The following is a 12,521-nucleotide window of genomic DNA, read 5'->3' on the forward strand; positions in this document are numbered from 1 at the left end:
TTGAAGTTGCCAAAAAAAAAAAAAAAATTGCCACAAAATGTCATTAATGCTTTAATAGAGGGGTTTTTTATATTCATTCTGACTACAGTGCTCATGGAGGTATCACTCTGATATGCTGTGAAATGTGGCCTAGATGCCAGTGGTCATTAAATATCCATGGTCTGTTCTTAAGAGAACAGGTATGGTACTTTGACCAACTCTAATGTAGAAATTGCACCAGTTACTTTCTGTACATATGTCCAGAAACTTCAAGGGGATGTTCTTTGTGATACCTCTTTAAGCATAAATGGACATTTTGCTTCATTTTTATCCTTGTGGTTTCTTTTAAAATGCAATGAGATTTTTTTCATAACTGAAGTTTCATATGTAAATGAAAAACAAGTATGAAATGAAAAACATGCTGATCTGTTTCTTAGCACTTATTTTCTCCAAGTGCATCTGGATGTTAAGAAGTGAAAATAATTTATTTTAGGTTATCGAAATATACAAAATTTCTGTTTGGTTTTTTTTTTGGCACAGGTTCCTACAGGTGGTTATACTTCCATTAACAACGTCCAGAATCCCAGTAATCCAGAGCCACGAGATAAGATGGAGAGCTTCTTCCTTGGGGAAACACTCAAATACATGTTTCTGCTGTTTTCAGACGACATAGACTTAATCAACCTTGACAAATACGTCTTTAACACAGAAGCTCATCCACTCCCTATCTGGGTGCCAGCATAGACTGGGTGTCAGTAGACCTTCCAATGGTGGCATTTTTGTCTTCAAGTCACTTTACTTTTCAGGGTTTGAGGAGAGATGCTATATTGCACCTTTTTTGGCTTAAAACAAACAAAACCTTTGGGAAAGCATCTCTGGTATGCAGAAGTCATGTCAGTCTTAAATCTAATCCCTCATTCAGGGATGGACAAGCTGTGCCATACTAAGCTGGTTTTCCTGGTATTGATGATGAGGTTCAGAGAATAATTGTAGTGTGGACCATGATGTTCCCGGGGCTCTGGTGAACCAGAACTCACTTATGTCAGTCTTACTAAATGCTCATTAAATATCGGGAATGCAGCAAGTTGTCTTACAGCACAGGATTGTCCCTGGAGAGAAGGAATAAGCCTACAGGTTTCTAGTTTATTCTGGATTCACTGAAACACTCAGTTACAGCGCCATTCCTTCATAAGAATGTATAGTGTTTCAGGTGGTAAGTGGAATGAACAAAGAACTGTAATGTTGTCCCAGGTAGAAGCAAAGCTGTCAGTATTGCTACTGATACTCTGATCTCATTCCAAACTACCGAGCTATGCTGCATCACGTTAGAAGAAGGAAGTGGCAGCAAAGCATCTATTGTACAGTGTCTTAGTTTTATAGAGCACTTTGAACAATCTGTTCAAGCTGTGGCTGAAATGAATGATGGAAGAGAATTTGCTGCTGGTTTGGCTCAAAGTGGTATATAATTTTGTAGAGGTATTGCAGTTTTTTAACTTATCTGCAGGAATGCAGGAGATAATGTGAAACGCAAGTGAAACTACACATGCATTTTATATATTATTTGCATCAGTTAGACTCAGGTATTCTGACTGAAAGCTGCTTTCTGAGGTTGGGCACTGGGAAAGCTTGTGAGCACATTAGGTATAATTCTAAGTCAGCCTCCTTCCATCCCTTCCTGTCCAGATATTGCATTGTAAGGTGCTTGTTGACTCAAAACAAGCTTACAACTCTACAGCAAAGTTCATGTTATTCATAATTTTTTGGACTGTGGAGAAATTTTCAATTTTTTTTTTCCTTAGGACTACTTTGGGTAGAAGTATTTTCATTAGTAGTATTAAAAGCAGACGGTCTAAATGTATTACAACAATTCCTGGTCCCAATAGAATTAGTGAAATCTGTTCAGTTGCTTGAAGACAAAGCAGACCCAGGTTTTTTTAAGAATCTTACAGGAGCCCTGGGATCTTTCATTTTTATACATGCAAGTAGATTTTAAAACATGAATTTGGCAATCAGCTTTCTATAGTGCTTTTCCTTTTGGTTTTGTAGCTACTTGGACAGTCCTGTATTCGCAGACACGTTCTCAGAAATGTTCTTGTTCATATTTCTTAAAGAGGTTGTTCTCACCAAAATGTCCTTTCCCCTCACATTAATGGGAGTGGTGGGAAGTACGCAGGTGCGTGGTAGCGACAGTGAGGTACAGTCCCCTCTAAATCTAGGGCTGCTAAGCGGAACTAATTAAACCTGACTGTAATGGTTAATTTTCCAGTGGCTGAGGGGGGTATGTGTATTTTATAGTATTTGTAACCTTTGATTTGTAAAGTAAGATGCATCTTTATTTGTTTTATGCTGATCAATTCTGTTTGCTGGAGTCAGAAGTTACCCTTGGGACCACTATTTAACTCTTTAAAAGAATATTTATCATTCCATGTACTAATGAAGGCTTATGGAAATTGAGAAATTTTACAAATTATTTAAATTACCTTCTTCTGTCATCAAAGGGACCCTGGGATTTGCAAGACATGACAAGTTTGTGCAGAATGTTAATGCTCCTCCAGTTCACATGCCACCAGTAACCTTGGAAATTAGTTTCTCACTTACGTGTGCAGCAGAATCCAGTAGCTGTAGCCTTTGCACATTTGCTCCCAAGACTTGTTTTCTTTGACATAGAACAGCGAAGAAGGAAAATGCTGTTGAAATGTGGGAGGAAACACCTTCAGTGTTTTTGTTTGTGTAGCAGGTTTGTGTTTCTGAGGAGCTGAGCTTTGGCTAAAAGCTGAAGGCTTAAAACTGGATATTTAAAAAAAAAAAAAAAAGATAAATTCAGTGACACTACCTGGGCCCTACTGATTTGTGTTGCTTTGGCCTTGTGCCTTTGATTGAAGCTAGTATTAAACCCTTAATTAATGACTTTGCTATGGACTGTAATACTTCCAGAATGTGGCATTTCACCTATACGGCAGCCCTACTGAGGAAACAAAGAGATTTCTTAGAAAGTGGAATACGTATAAATGCTCACCAAAAATCTTCTCTTGTTGAAGTCTTATACTAGTCTTAATATAATCGAACACAAATGGGACCGTGGGAGTCTGTGTTACAATTTTTTTGCCTTATGATTGGCTTGAGAGTTCCATTTCATAATAAACTGAAGGAGAGAAGAATAAATTGTCACTTTTCCAAACACACTTCTTGTCTTTTAGCTGAGCCTGTTGGTCCAACTGATTTCTTTCTACCTAATTCTTCCTGGGAAACTGAATCTCTTTGCAAAGTGTGGCTTTACTGTCCTCATCCTTTAAATCTGAGACTAAGATTGTTCAGCTCTCTCTGCCTTGGAGAACAAATGCTTGTTTCAGACTCCTATGTCACATGTGAAATGGCACAAACCTAGATGATCTGATAGAAGCTCATCTGCTTCTTCCTGTTCTTTTGCAAAGGTCCCTTTAATTGCTTATTTATTTTTACTTAACATAATATGTTGTGTCAGATTAGTCTCTGAGCTTCACAGCCCATCTCAATTCCGCTATGTGCTCCCCCAGCACAACAGAAGCTTTGCACATCTTTGAAAAGTTTTCTTTAGAGTACTCTGTGGTTCTTTGAACCGAAGCCTTAACTGCAGGGTCTGTAATCCATTTGGTGTTTCAATGTACTGGTACGCTTCTGATGCGTAAGTTGAATGTTGTGGAAAGGCCATCTCTTCAGCCAGTGATCCTGTCATTTTGCACAACGAGCTGCCTTGGTTTCTCCCCAAGAGCTTAAGTGCCTTGCCTAATTAAAGTAAAACAAAAAAAAACCCAGCCCCACTCAGCTATACTGTTCACTTATGCTTTCACTGAGAAACAGAAATGGTTATGGGCACAGCCACGGAGTGCTGCACAGCTGAAGGACTTGGAAGTCTCATGCTCTGGGCTTTAAGCCACACCTCAGAAAAAAATACATATGTGTTTGCTCAAAGAAACTGGAATAGATGGATGGGGCCACAGTTAGCATCTAATCTCTGAACTGTTTGAGAAGTCTCACTACAGGTCTTAGAAACTGGCAGTTTTGCAAGGTCCATGGTATTGGCTGACAGGGGCCCCTCCATGTTTCATATGGCTTTCCCTTACAAGATTCTCAACATTACATGCCAAGCTCAGATACAGCTGTATTTACTCCTCCAAATACTAGGCAAAGAATCTGCTTTGTTTCCTATTGTATACCAGTGTGACATTGCAGTGGTGAGGGATGCAGACAGGATAGGTTTTTGCAACTAACATGTTTACACAGTTTTGTGAATTTCTCTTGCCCTTTAAGACTACTTTCCTTCAGCTGTGCACTCCTAGAAATAACCCTACAGGCAATTCAGCTCCTGATTTCTAGTGCCACACTCGGTATATTTAACAAGACCAGTAAAAATGACATGTCAGGGTAGCTCCGTGATGCTGTCTGGCAAGCTTGTTGCTTCAACAGAAGGGTTAAGAGTTTCCTGACTTTCAACTCGGGAAGGATGGCTTCGGGTTTGTTGTCTCTGAAGTATTGCTAGATCTTACTGTCAAAGTCTGGAGGCCTCAGCTTCCACTAAAAACCAACCCTGAGTTCTTCAGAAATAGATGACTGGTGATTGCCAGGAAAACCTGCTGATTTGCATGATTGGTTTTCAAGCTCTGACTTAAAGCCATGTGACCAGAAAGACGCTTCTTACTGTTGACCCATCTTGGTCATACTCCTCATGCTGGTACATGATGATACAATAAGTAAGCCTTTTCTCAACAACCCCACTGGTACAGGTCTTAAACCAGCATGGGGGCTCCACCCAAGGATGGTGCTCTGGGTCACTTACTCTCTGCTTGCACTCCGTTTTCCTTTTGTGTTCCCTGAAGTTCAGCCACAAGCAATGTTCCTGCGATGAGTGGTGACTGCTGCTGTTGGGCTCTTCCCTTTAGCTCGGAGAGCACCACACAACCAGGGTTTTCCGGTTAGATCCCATTCTTCCTTGCCCAAAGCTTCAAAACATTATGGATGTTTTGTGGCACTGGCTTCAGACTTCTGCCTCAGATTCTGATGCCTGTTTTTGTAATTATTTTTAGCGCTGCTCATCTATCATCTGTATGGAAGTCCATGTATATCTTATTTATCCCTTTGCCATAGCATCTGAAAGTTTTTAGTTCATCCTTCCATATAAAGCAAACCATTTGTGCCCCTCACACTATGTGGATTCCTTTGGGGCAAGTACTATCTGCAAGAGGAAAGTAAGAGATCAGTGTAGTCCATTATAAGAGGATTAAAGAACTCTTATCCTTCTGGAAGGTCAAAAGACACCTGGGCCTCTGTTCACTCAAAGGCACAAAACAAGCCACTGGACAAAGGTGGTAACTTGCAGATTACTTTGCAAAAGACTCGTACTGAACTTGGCTGCTTTAATGCACTGCTGGGTTGGTTTAGAGTGCCTGCTTGCTGGGAGCTAAGGATGCTGTTACAAAGGTAATATAAGCAAGAGGTAATCCTCTCTGCAGACACATCCACTGCTGTCTGCTTTTTTAAATGTGGTGCTAGTCCCAGGGTACAGCGAATCTAAATTCAGAAAAGTCGGGGGGGTCTGTGAGCATGGAGGGTGAATACCAGATGCTGGCATCTCAGTAAGGCTGCAAGTGGCAGCGTTGTACAGGCCATCGTCAGCCACAAACCTGAAGCCTGAGTTCAGTATGAGCAAAAGGAACGTTGACAGGTCTTAGCAGAGCTGTAGAGGTTTTCATCAGCACAAATGAAAAAGATACAGGTCTTATTGAGGATGTAGTTCCACTAACAGTCTTAAAACAGTTTTCTTTGGGAGCTGGAGTTTGACTAATGGGGTCTTCCATATGTTGTCCTTCATTTGTACATATCCGACAGGTCCAATAAATGGACTTTATCTGTTCCTGCTCTTCCCGTACTCCTCAGCGGGGGCTGGGGAGCAGAAGCTTTGGCCTTTTGAGCTTAAGAACAAGGAAGAGGGAAGCAGGTCATATGCAAAAAAACCCTTTTGTCAGCACCTGAATCTTGTGAAATAACATCAGTGACTGACATCGTAGCTCTGGGAACCACTTGTACTGTGACGGCAGGGAGGACCCAGCAGGACAAATACTTAACACAAAGTGTTGTGTTTGAGCAGTGTAACAGAAGCTGAAGCAATGCTTTGACTTTGCCCATGTAAACCTTTGATGACCCGGGAGGCTTCTCCACTAACTCATAAAATCATTGCAAATGGATCAATGGAGGCATCCAACTGATTACCCGGATTTAATATTTTTGCAGTTATGCTAGTATTTATTGGTGTGTAGTAATTCCAGTAGGTAAGAATCCACCTGTTTATGTGCAAAGATGAGTTTACTGCACCTGGGAAGGTGAGAAGAATCCTTTTTTATCTTCTTTGGTTATACTACCAAGCCATGAAATTATATCACACGCTTTAATAAACTTGTAATTTATTTTAAAAAGATCGGAAGGTGTCTCAAGCGGAAGTGTGCTTTACTGGTCACTAATACGCAGCTCTTGAGTGACAGCAGTACACACCAGGATTACTTTGTGTAAATCTCCAGCTCAACAACTGGAGATCTCTCGCGCAAATTAAAACCAAAACCAAACAAAAAACCCCCACGCCCACAGCACTGGATGAGGCAGACAGTCTTTTTATGTAACTGGTCACTAGTGGAGGCCTCTGTGAACCTGTGTAAGTAATGACCATACCTCTGCTTTTCCACTAGTCATCTAATGTTTACTTTTTGTTTAAAAATAAGTTAGCTTCAACCTTAAGGTGCCTCCTGCAACCATTCAGGACAGTGATGATTCTTGGGCCTTCCAGGCAAGCTTTTATTATTTCCACCCTTTATAATGTCTTCCCATTCTGAACAGGTGAGCGTGAAACCCACACAATGTGGTTTTGGCTTCAGTCAGTGATTTGGCCTTTTGCTTTTCTTTTGATGCTTGATTAGGGGCAGGTGGGACACTTCAGAAAGGTGAATTTCCACCGTCATGGCAGAGGAGGTAACACCTTCCCAAACAGCACAGGCACAGCTCAACAGGCTGCTGTCTTTTTGTATCCTGGTGGCAGCCTCGCACCCCCGCTGGAGGCTGTGGGGATGGATGTATTCACAGCCACCCGCCTGCTGAAGCTCCCAAGCGCTTCTCCCATGCTCTTTCCATCGCTGCAGATTTCACCCAGCCATTGATGATGCTCGCTTCAAGCTTGCGTGCCTCTGTGACAGACGGGGGGTCAGCTGGATTGTGTCCTCTAGAGAAAGCAGAGCAGTGTGCGCTAGTCAGTGGGCAGCAGCTCTTTGCCTCTTGCACAGGGAAAGACAAGCCAGGGAACTGAAGGACAGATTATCTGTTTTGTACTTCATATTTATGCCCTGGAAAACAAGTCACACCCCCCAGGAAGTTGGGAGGCAGGCTTGAGAGCCCTGAGCTCTCCCTTGCATCAGTGGCTGCTGCCCTCGCTGCTCCAGGCCTGAAGGCCAATGGCTAATGCCACAAGATGCTGGACTACTTCACATGACTGATTGCTACAGGCTATCACACACTTGTGCCAATCCCTGTGCAAGAACATGTTCTAATGAAAGTACGTGAGCTTAGTGCCGAGTTCTGCACAGCCTGGCTTCCCTGAAGGCTGGAAGAGCCCTGCACTGGGGAAGAGGATTGCTCTTCCACAGTTAGGTGGCAACAGTCTGGTATCCAGTCCTCTTTAAGTAAAGTATCTCCTGGTTCTTCGGACTGTGGCTAGCTAAGATCAATCATCCAGGGCAGTAGGATTTTGTCAGTCAAAGGAGAGTTCAGTACTTACCGGAGATCTAGGTGATGAGCGCCTCCTTTAATGGTCAGTGCAATTAGTGAAGGACTGAGGCTGCTATTTATCTGGAAGGAAAAGAAGCAGAGACAAGCTCTCACCAAGTTACTGGGCAGAACTGGACATCAGTTCTGAAAACTGGAAGATGAGCTGGGCAGGACTGAGGAAGAGCATGGGAAGAGATCCTTGGTACAGCTGATATTGTGTGCATGGCTAACAGTCCTAATGAGCCAAATTGTCTGTCTCAAGTGAAGTGAAGGCTTCCCCCAAGGTGAAAACTGTCAGCCTATTCCAGTACAGACGGTTTGAAGTAACAGGCTCCTTTGGGCCCATGCACCCTAAGCAGCCTGTTCCTCTTGAAGCTGGGATTGCCAAGCCAGCCTAAAACAAGGAACTCCTGCATTACAATCAGAAGCTCAAACTAACTCAAAATTCAGTTCTGGGTCATTTTTGTTTTTAAGTTTTAAACTAGAGCTCTGCCACCACTCTGAAGTTTTGTTGAACCTAAGCCAAAATATGTCCTGGTTCAAGTGGCTGCTTACAGCAACCGCTTGGTCTCACAAAGTATGCTGAGACTGGAGATGATAGCAAGGAGCACTTGGCTGTCAGCATTGAGACCAAGTTTTGACACAGAAACACAACAGGTTGTGGTTCAGACCCTGGGTGTTGGGTACGGAGGCTCCTGCTGCGTCTGCACTAGTGAAGCCACCTTTGCAGCATCAGTGTTCCTGGCTGATGATAGACACTGTTCAATGTGTCCATCTTTAATGTCCGGAGGCTCCTGAATGGTTCAGCATAAAACAGCTGCTTGCAGAAACTCAAATGGGCTAAAGATGAATCACCAGTGCTGCTCTGAAAGGGAGAGGGGGGCGGTGTATCACCTGGAAAGGCTGCTCTCTGTGCTCGGTGTGCAGGAGTGCACGTGCTTACCCCACCTCCAGCCCATGGGTCCAAGTCTCCATTTGAAAAAATGATGTTGCTTGCACTTTTCAGGTCTGAAATTCAGAGAGATGATATTTGAGAGGCCTCCTTCCTGTCCATTTACCCAAATGTGTTTGGCTACTGCAGCAAACATGGCCAAGAACAGAAAACACAGGAGAATAAAACAAATTCTTGGCAGTTTTTAGTTTTTCCACTTCTGTCTCAAGGAGGTACAGAAAGGTCTGTTTGGCTCAAGTCAGCACAAGGCTGTGACCTTCTGCCAGGACTTGTTAGTGCGCTGTGCCTGTCCCCATGGAGCTCAGTGGGGCGGGGGGGACACAGGCAGACAGCTCCAGGGTAATGCAAAGGGACAAGCAGCCAGCACAACTCACCTCCTCCCCAAAAGTTTGTCTGCAGCCAGCGTGCTCGTGGCCTCACATGCCATTTGCTCCAACAGTACTGCTCTCGCATGGCCTCCGTGAAGGGCATCTCAGGGAACATGTCAGTCACATTGTTGCTGTTGAAAGCTAAGTTGATCTCGGTGCAAACCTAAGAGAGGTACAAGAGCTGTCGTGGGGTGGGGGAATAACCAGGGCAGCAGCTGAAACCTGTTGGTGTTGCCAACACCTTACCTGGTAGTCCCAGGCCTCGGCGTCTGAGCCGATGCCGCAGCCCGTGGGGTCAGCGCAGGATTGGTACAGCTGGTATATGTCGTAACACTGCGCCGAGCCGGAGGAGTTGTAAAACACCCCTGCCAGGTGGGAACACAGCACAAAGCTAACCTGTCAGTATGTCTCTGCTGTCTCACCCACTGCCTCCCACACGAGCCTCACGGCCAAGACCAAGCAGAGGGGTAGCTATCCCAGCTGGGCAAGTGCGTAAGGCTGGGGCAGAGCTAGCAGGGTCTGCACCAGTGTTAGGTTACGAGCCTGGCTGCGTGATACCTGTTGCTTCTGCTGTACCCATGGGGAGGAAGAGGCTCCCAGGTGCTCTCTGCTGTCTCTGCTCGTGCCAAAAGCCACGCGACTGGCTCACTAGTCCTTGGGAGAGCCCTAGCCCCCACTCCCTAACACACGCAGGAGCAGGCTGTGTACAGGACATTAGTTGAATGCTTCAAACTGAATGGGGGACAACTGCTGAGACCTTCTCACGCTCTCCCTGAAAGTAGCTGTCGCCTGAATGCATCGAATTTAGTCTGAGGGCCAAGGGTAGCACGTCACAGACAGGATTTTGTTTGACTGTTGTTCAAGAAGGGAAGATTGGCATGTGCAGGCTTGCCCAGATGAAAGAGCACCTGACCAGGCGGCCGAGCGAAACATAGCTGGGGAGCTGCCGAAGAATGAGCTGCTTTTTTGTGCGGATGGGTAGTTATCAGATAGCGAGGAGGAGGAATGCAGCTACGCTGGTGGCCGTCTGCTGATGCCAGTGTCACAGCCCACAGGCAAAACTCACAAACACTGTGGGGTTTGTGTGATAACCAGCACCAACAGCTCCAATTGCAAACGGCCCCACGCGGCTCTGCAAGGCACACGGCACTCTGCGCCTGCAAAGAACCGGGCAGAGGCCATTGAAGAGGGAGGCTGCTGCAGCTACTGCCTTTTGGATGGCTCTGTGGTGCGGGCAGCACAGCCTCAGCTCCCTCAAAACATGAAACCACTGGTTCGGCTGTAGAAGACTGCCCAGGAGATACACTGAGTGCGTGCAGCAAAGAGTCCTGGGCCTGCTCCAGGGCTACGCACCTTTCAGAGCAATGCTGCTCAGCTCGCAGGCCAGCACGGCGAGGCTTGTGTCAGACACCTACCTGGCGAAACTCCTGGAAGGGCTCAGCAGCCTTCGCTCACAGAGCGCACTGTGTGACGTGACACTGGAGGCAGAAGGGGTTTGCTTTCCAGCCCACAAGATCATTTTAGCGTCAGCAAGTAATTACTGCAAGATCCTGTTTGTCGGAAACTTGAAAAGAGCGGGGAGCCCGGATGGTAACGTCCGGCTGAAAGCCGTCAGTGCTGCTGGGCTGAGGAATGTTCTCAACTTCATTTACTCCAACAAACTAGACCTCTCATTACAGAATATCGAGGAGACCTTCAAAGCTGCAGAAACCCTCCTGGTTCGGGAGGTGATCCAGCTGTGCTTTCGCTTTCTGGAGGGTTGCTTGAACTGTGAGAACTGCATGGATGTTCTTAACATTGCTAAAAAACTCGGCCCAACAGAGCTGAGACAGAAAGCCATGTGCTACGTAGGGCAGCATTACAAACAGATCCTGGCTGATCCTCAGTGCCTGAAAGACCTGGACCGAGGAACCCTTTGTGAAATTTTAGACAGGACCGACACCGAGGGATGCAGCGAGCTGGAGCTGTTCAGAGCCGCTGTGAGCTGGCTGCAGCACAACCGCACACGGCTGAAAGATGCAGCAGATATTTTAAGGTACATAAGATTCCCTCTCATTCCTTTACGGGATCTGCAGAGATATGTCCAGGAAATGCCTCTTATGAGGCTGGATTCAGGCTGCCACAGGTACCTGCAGGAGGCTCTGAATTACCACTCCCAGCTGTATGCTCAGCCAGTCCTGCAGACCCAGAGCACGAGCCTCCGCTCTGGTTCCACCGTGCTGCTTGTCACTGGTGGCAGAACCACTGACAACTGCGTGTGCAGAGAGATGTGGGCTGCAGACCAGAGCTGCAGCACCTGGCACAAGGTTGGGGACCTCTGTGTGCCAGTGTACAACCACTGTGTCGCCATCATCAATGACTTCCTCTTTGTCATCGGGGGACAGTGCAAATTTGATCCCATGGGAAAGCAGCCGTCAAATGAGGTAAGACACAAGAAACCTTTTGCCTTGGAAAAATGGCTGGGTGAGGAAGGGAGGGAGTCATTCCCCTTGCCCACCACAGATCTCCCACCTGTACATATTTCTTAGCGCTCTGTGCAGTACTGAAAGCCCTTAGGAATACAGCTTCCAAACTCTCTGGGAAGCAATCAGGTCCTGCCCTGGTCTCACCTTGCTCCTGCTGTAAATTGTCATCCTAATCTGTACACGCCTCCCACAGTGCAGGTTCAGCCAGGTCCACGTCAGTCAATCAAGCAACCCCATGAATGCTACCCCTGTCCCCATTGTTGCTGCCATGGGACTCACGTTCAGGAGGCATGGTTAAAGCCTACCACTTTACTTGAGAACTGCTCTTCCTTGGTTTTGCCCTTGAAAGGCAAATCTGCTTTAGCTCCCAGGACCTTCCCCTTCTGCCTGGAGAGTAAAGACTTGTGCAGGATTTCATGTTTTCCTAGATGGCTTCAGCGAGCTTGCTAAAAAAACCGGCATGTTTTTCTTTCCCATGCTCCCAGGGGGCTTATTTCAGCATTGTGCTTAGTTCAGCAGTGCCACTGCAAACAGCAACTCTCTTCCACTGCCTTGAAGGCAGGATACAGCTCAGGAGCCGAGGATGCTGAAGCAGCAGGACCATGGCACTGGCTGCTGGGCTACAGCCCAAGCCCAGCACTCACTGCATGTGGTTCTGCAGATACTGCCCTTGCTCAGTGACCTGGGCTTTCTAACCAGGAGTGACAAAACAAACTTGGGGAGATATTTACTGCTGAACAAGATGTAAGTGGAAGCCTAGCAGAGGTGCTGTGCCCCTATGCCACCAGGGATGAGGGGAGGGGAACCCACTCCTGCCTTCTCCTGGGCGAGAACAGCGGGCAAAGCTCAGCTGCTGTCTTTACTATACACTCAAACAGTAGCAGAGATACAAAATATGCTTGTTTAAATCTCACTGAAAGAGTTTTCAGTTGATGCATGCTAGCTGGTGTTTGAAACAAAGCCAATACGTCTCAC

The 12,521-nt window shown here is 45.9% G+C and overlaps 3 protein-coding genes across 3 annotated transcripts in view; 2 read left to right on the plus strand and 1 right to left on the minus strand.

The window, feature by feature from the left end:
- Window positions 1–6,401, plus strand: part of MAN1B1 (mannosidase alpha class 1B member 1) — a 26,081-nt gene extending 19,680 nt beyond the window's left edge. The window contains exon 13 of the mRNA XM_072883269.1: window positions 520–6,401. Coding sequence (XP_072739370.1) covers window positions 520–723 — 204 coding nt within the window. The 3' untranslated portion in view covers window positions 724–6,401. The remainder of the gene's footprint in view (window positions 1–519) is intronic.
- The window catches only part of DPP7 (dipeptidyl peptidase 7), a 24,831-nt gene continuing 18,706 nt past the window's right edge, over window positions 6,397–12,521 (minus strand). The window contains exons 9-13 of the mRNA XM_072883271.1: window positions 9,328–9,446; window positions 9,088–9,244; window positions 8,705–8,769; window positions 7,772–7,842; window positions 6,397–7,219 (exon numbers count right to left, since the gene is read on the minus strand). Coding sequence (XP_072739372.1) covers window positions 7,078–7,219; window positions 7,772–7,842; window positions 8,705–8,769; window positions 9,088–9,244; window positions 9,328–9,446 — 554 coding nt within the window. The 3' untranslated portion in view covers window positions 6,397–7,077. The remainder of the gene's footprint in view (window positions 7,220–7,771; window positions 7,843–8,704; window positions 8,770–9,087; window positions 9,245–9,327; window positions 9,447–12,521) is intronic.
- LOC140661321 (kelch-like protein 13) overlaps window positions 10,406–12,521 on the plus strand; it is a 6,281-nt gene continuing 4,165 nt past the window's right edge. The window contains exon 1 of the mRNA XM_072883270.1: window positions 10,406–11,504. Coding sequence (XP_072739371.1) covers window positions 10,446–11,504 — 1,059 coding nt within the window. The 5' untranslated portion in view covers window positions 10,406–10,445. The remainder of the gene's footprint in view (window positions 11,505–12,521) is intronic.

The sequence above is a fragment of the Ciconia boyciana genome, chromosome 18, assembly GCF_034638445.1.
Source record: "Ciconia boyciana chromosome 18, ASM3463844v1, whole genome shotgun sequence".
NCBI lineage: Eukaryota > Metazoa > Chordata > Aves > Ciconiiformes > Ciconiidae > Ciconia > Ciconia boyciana.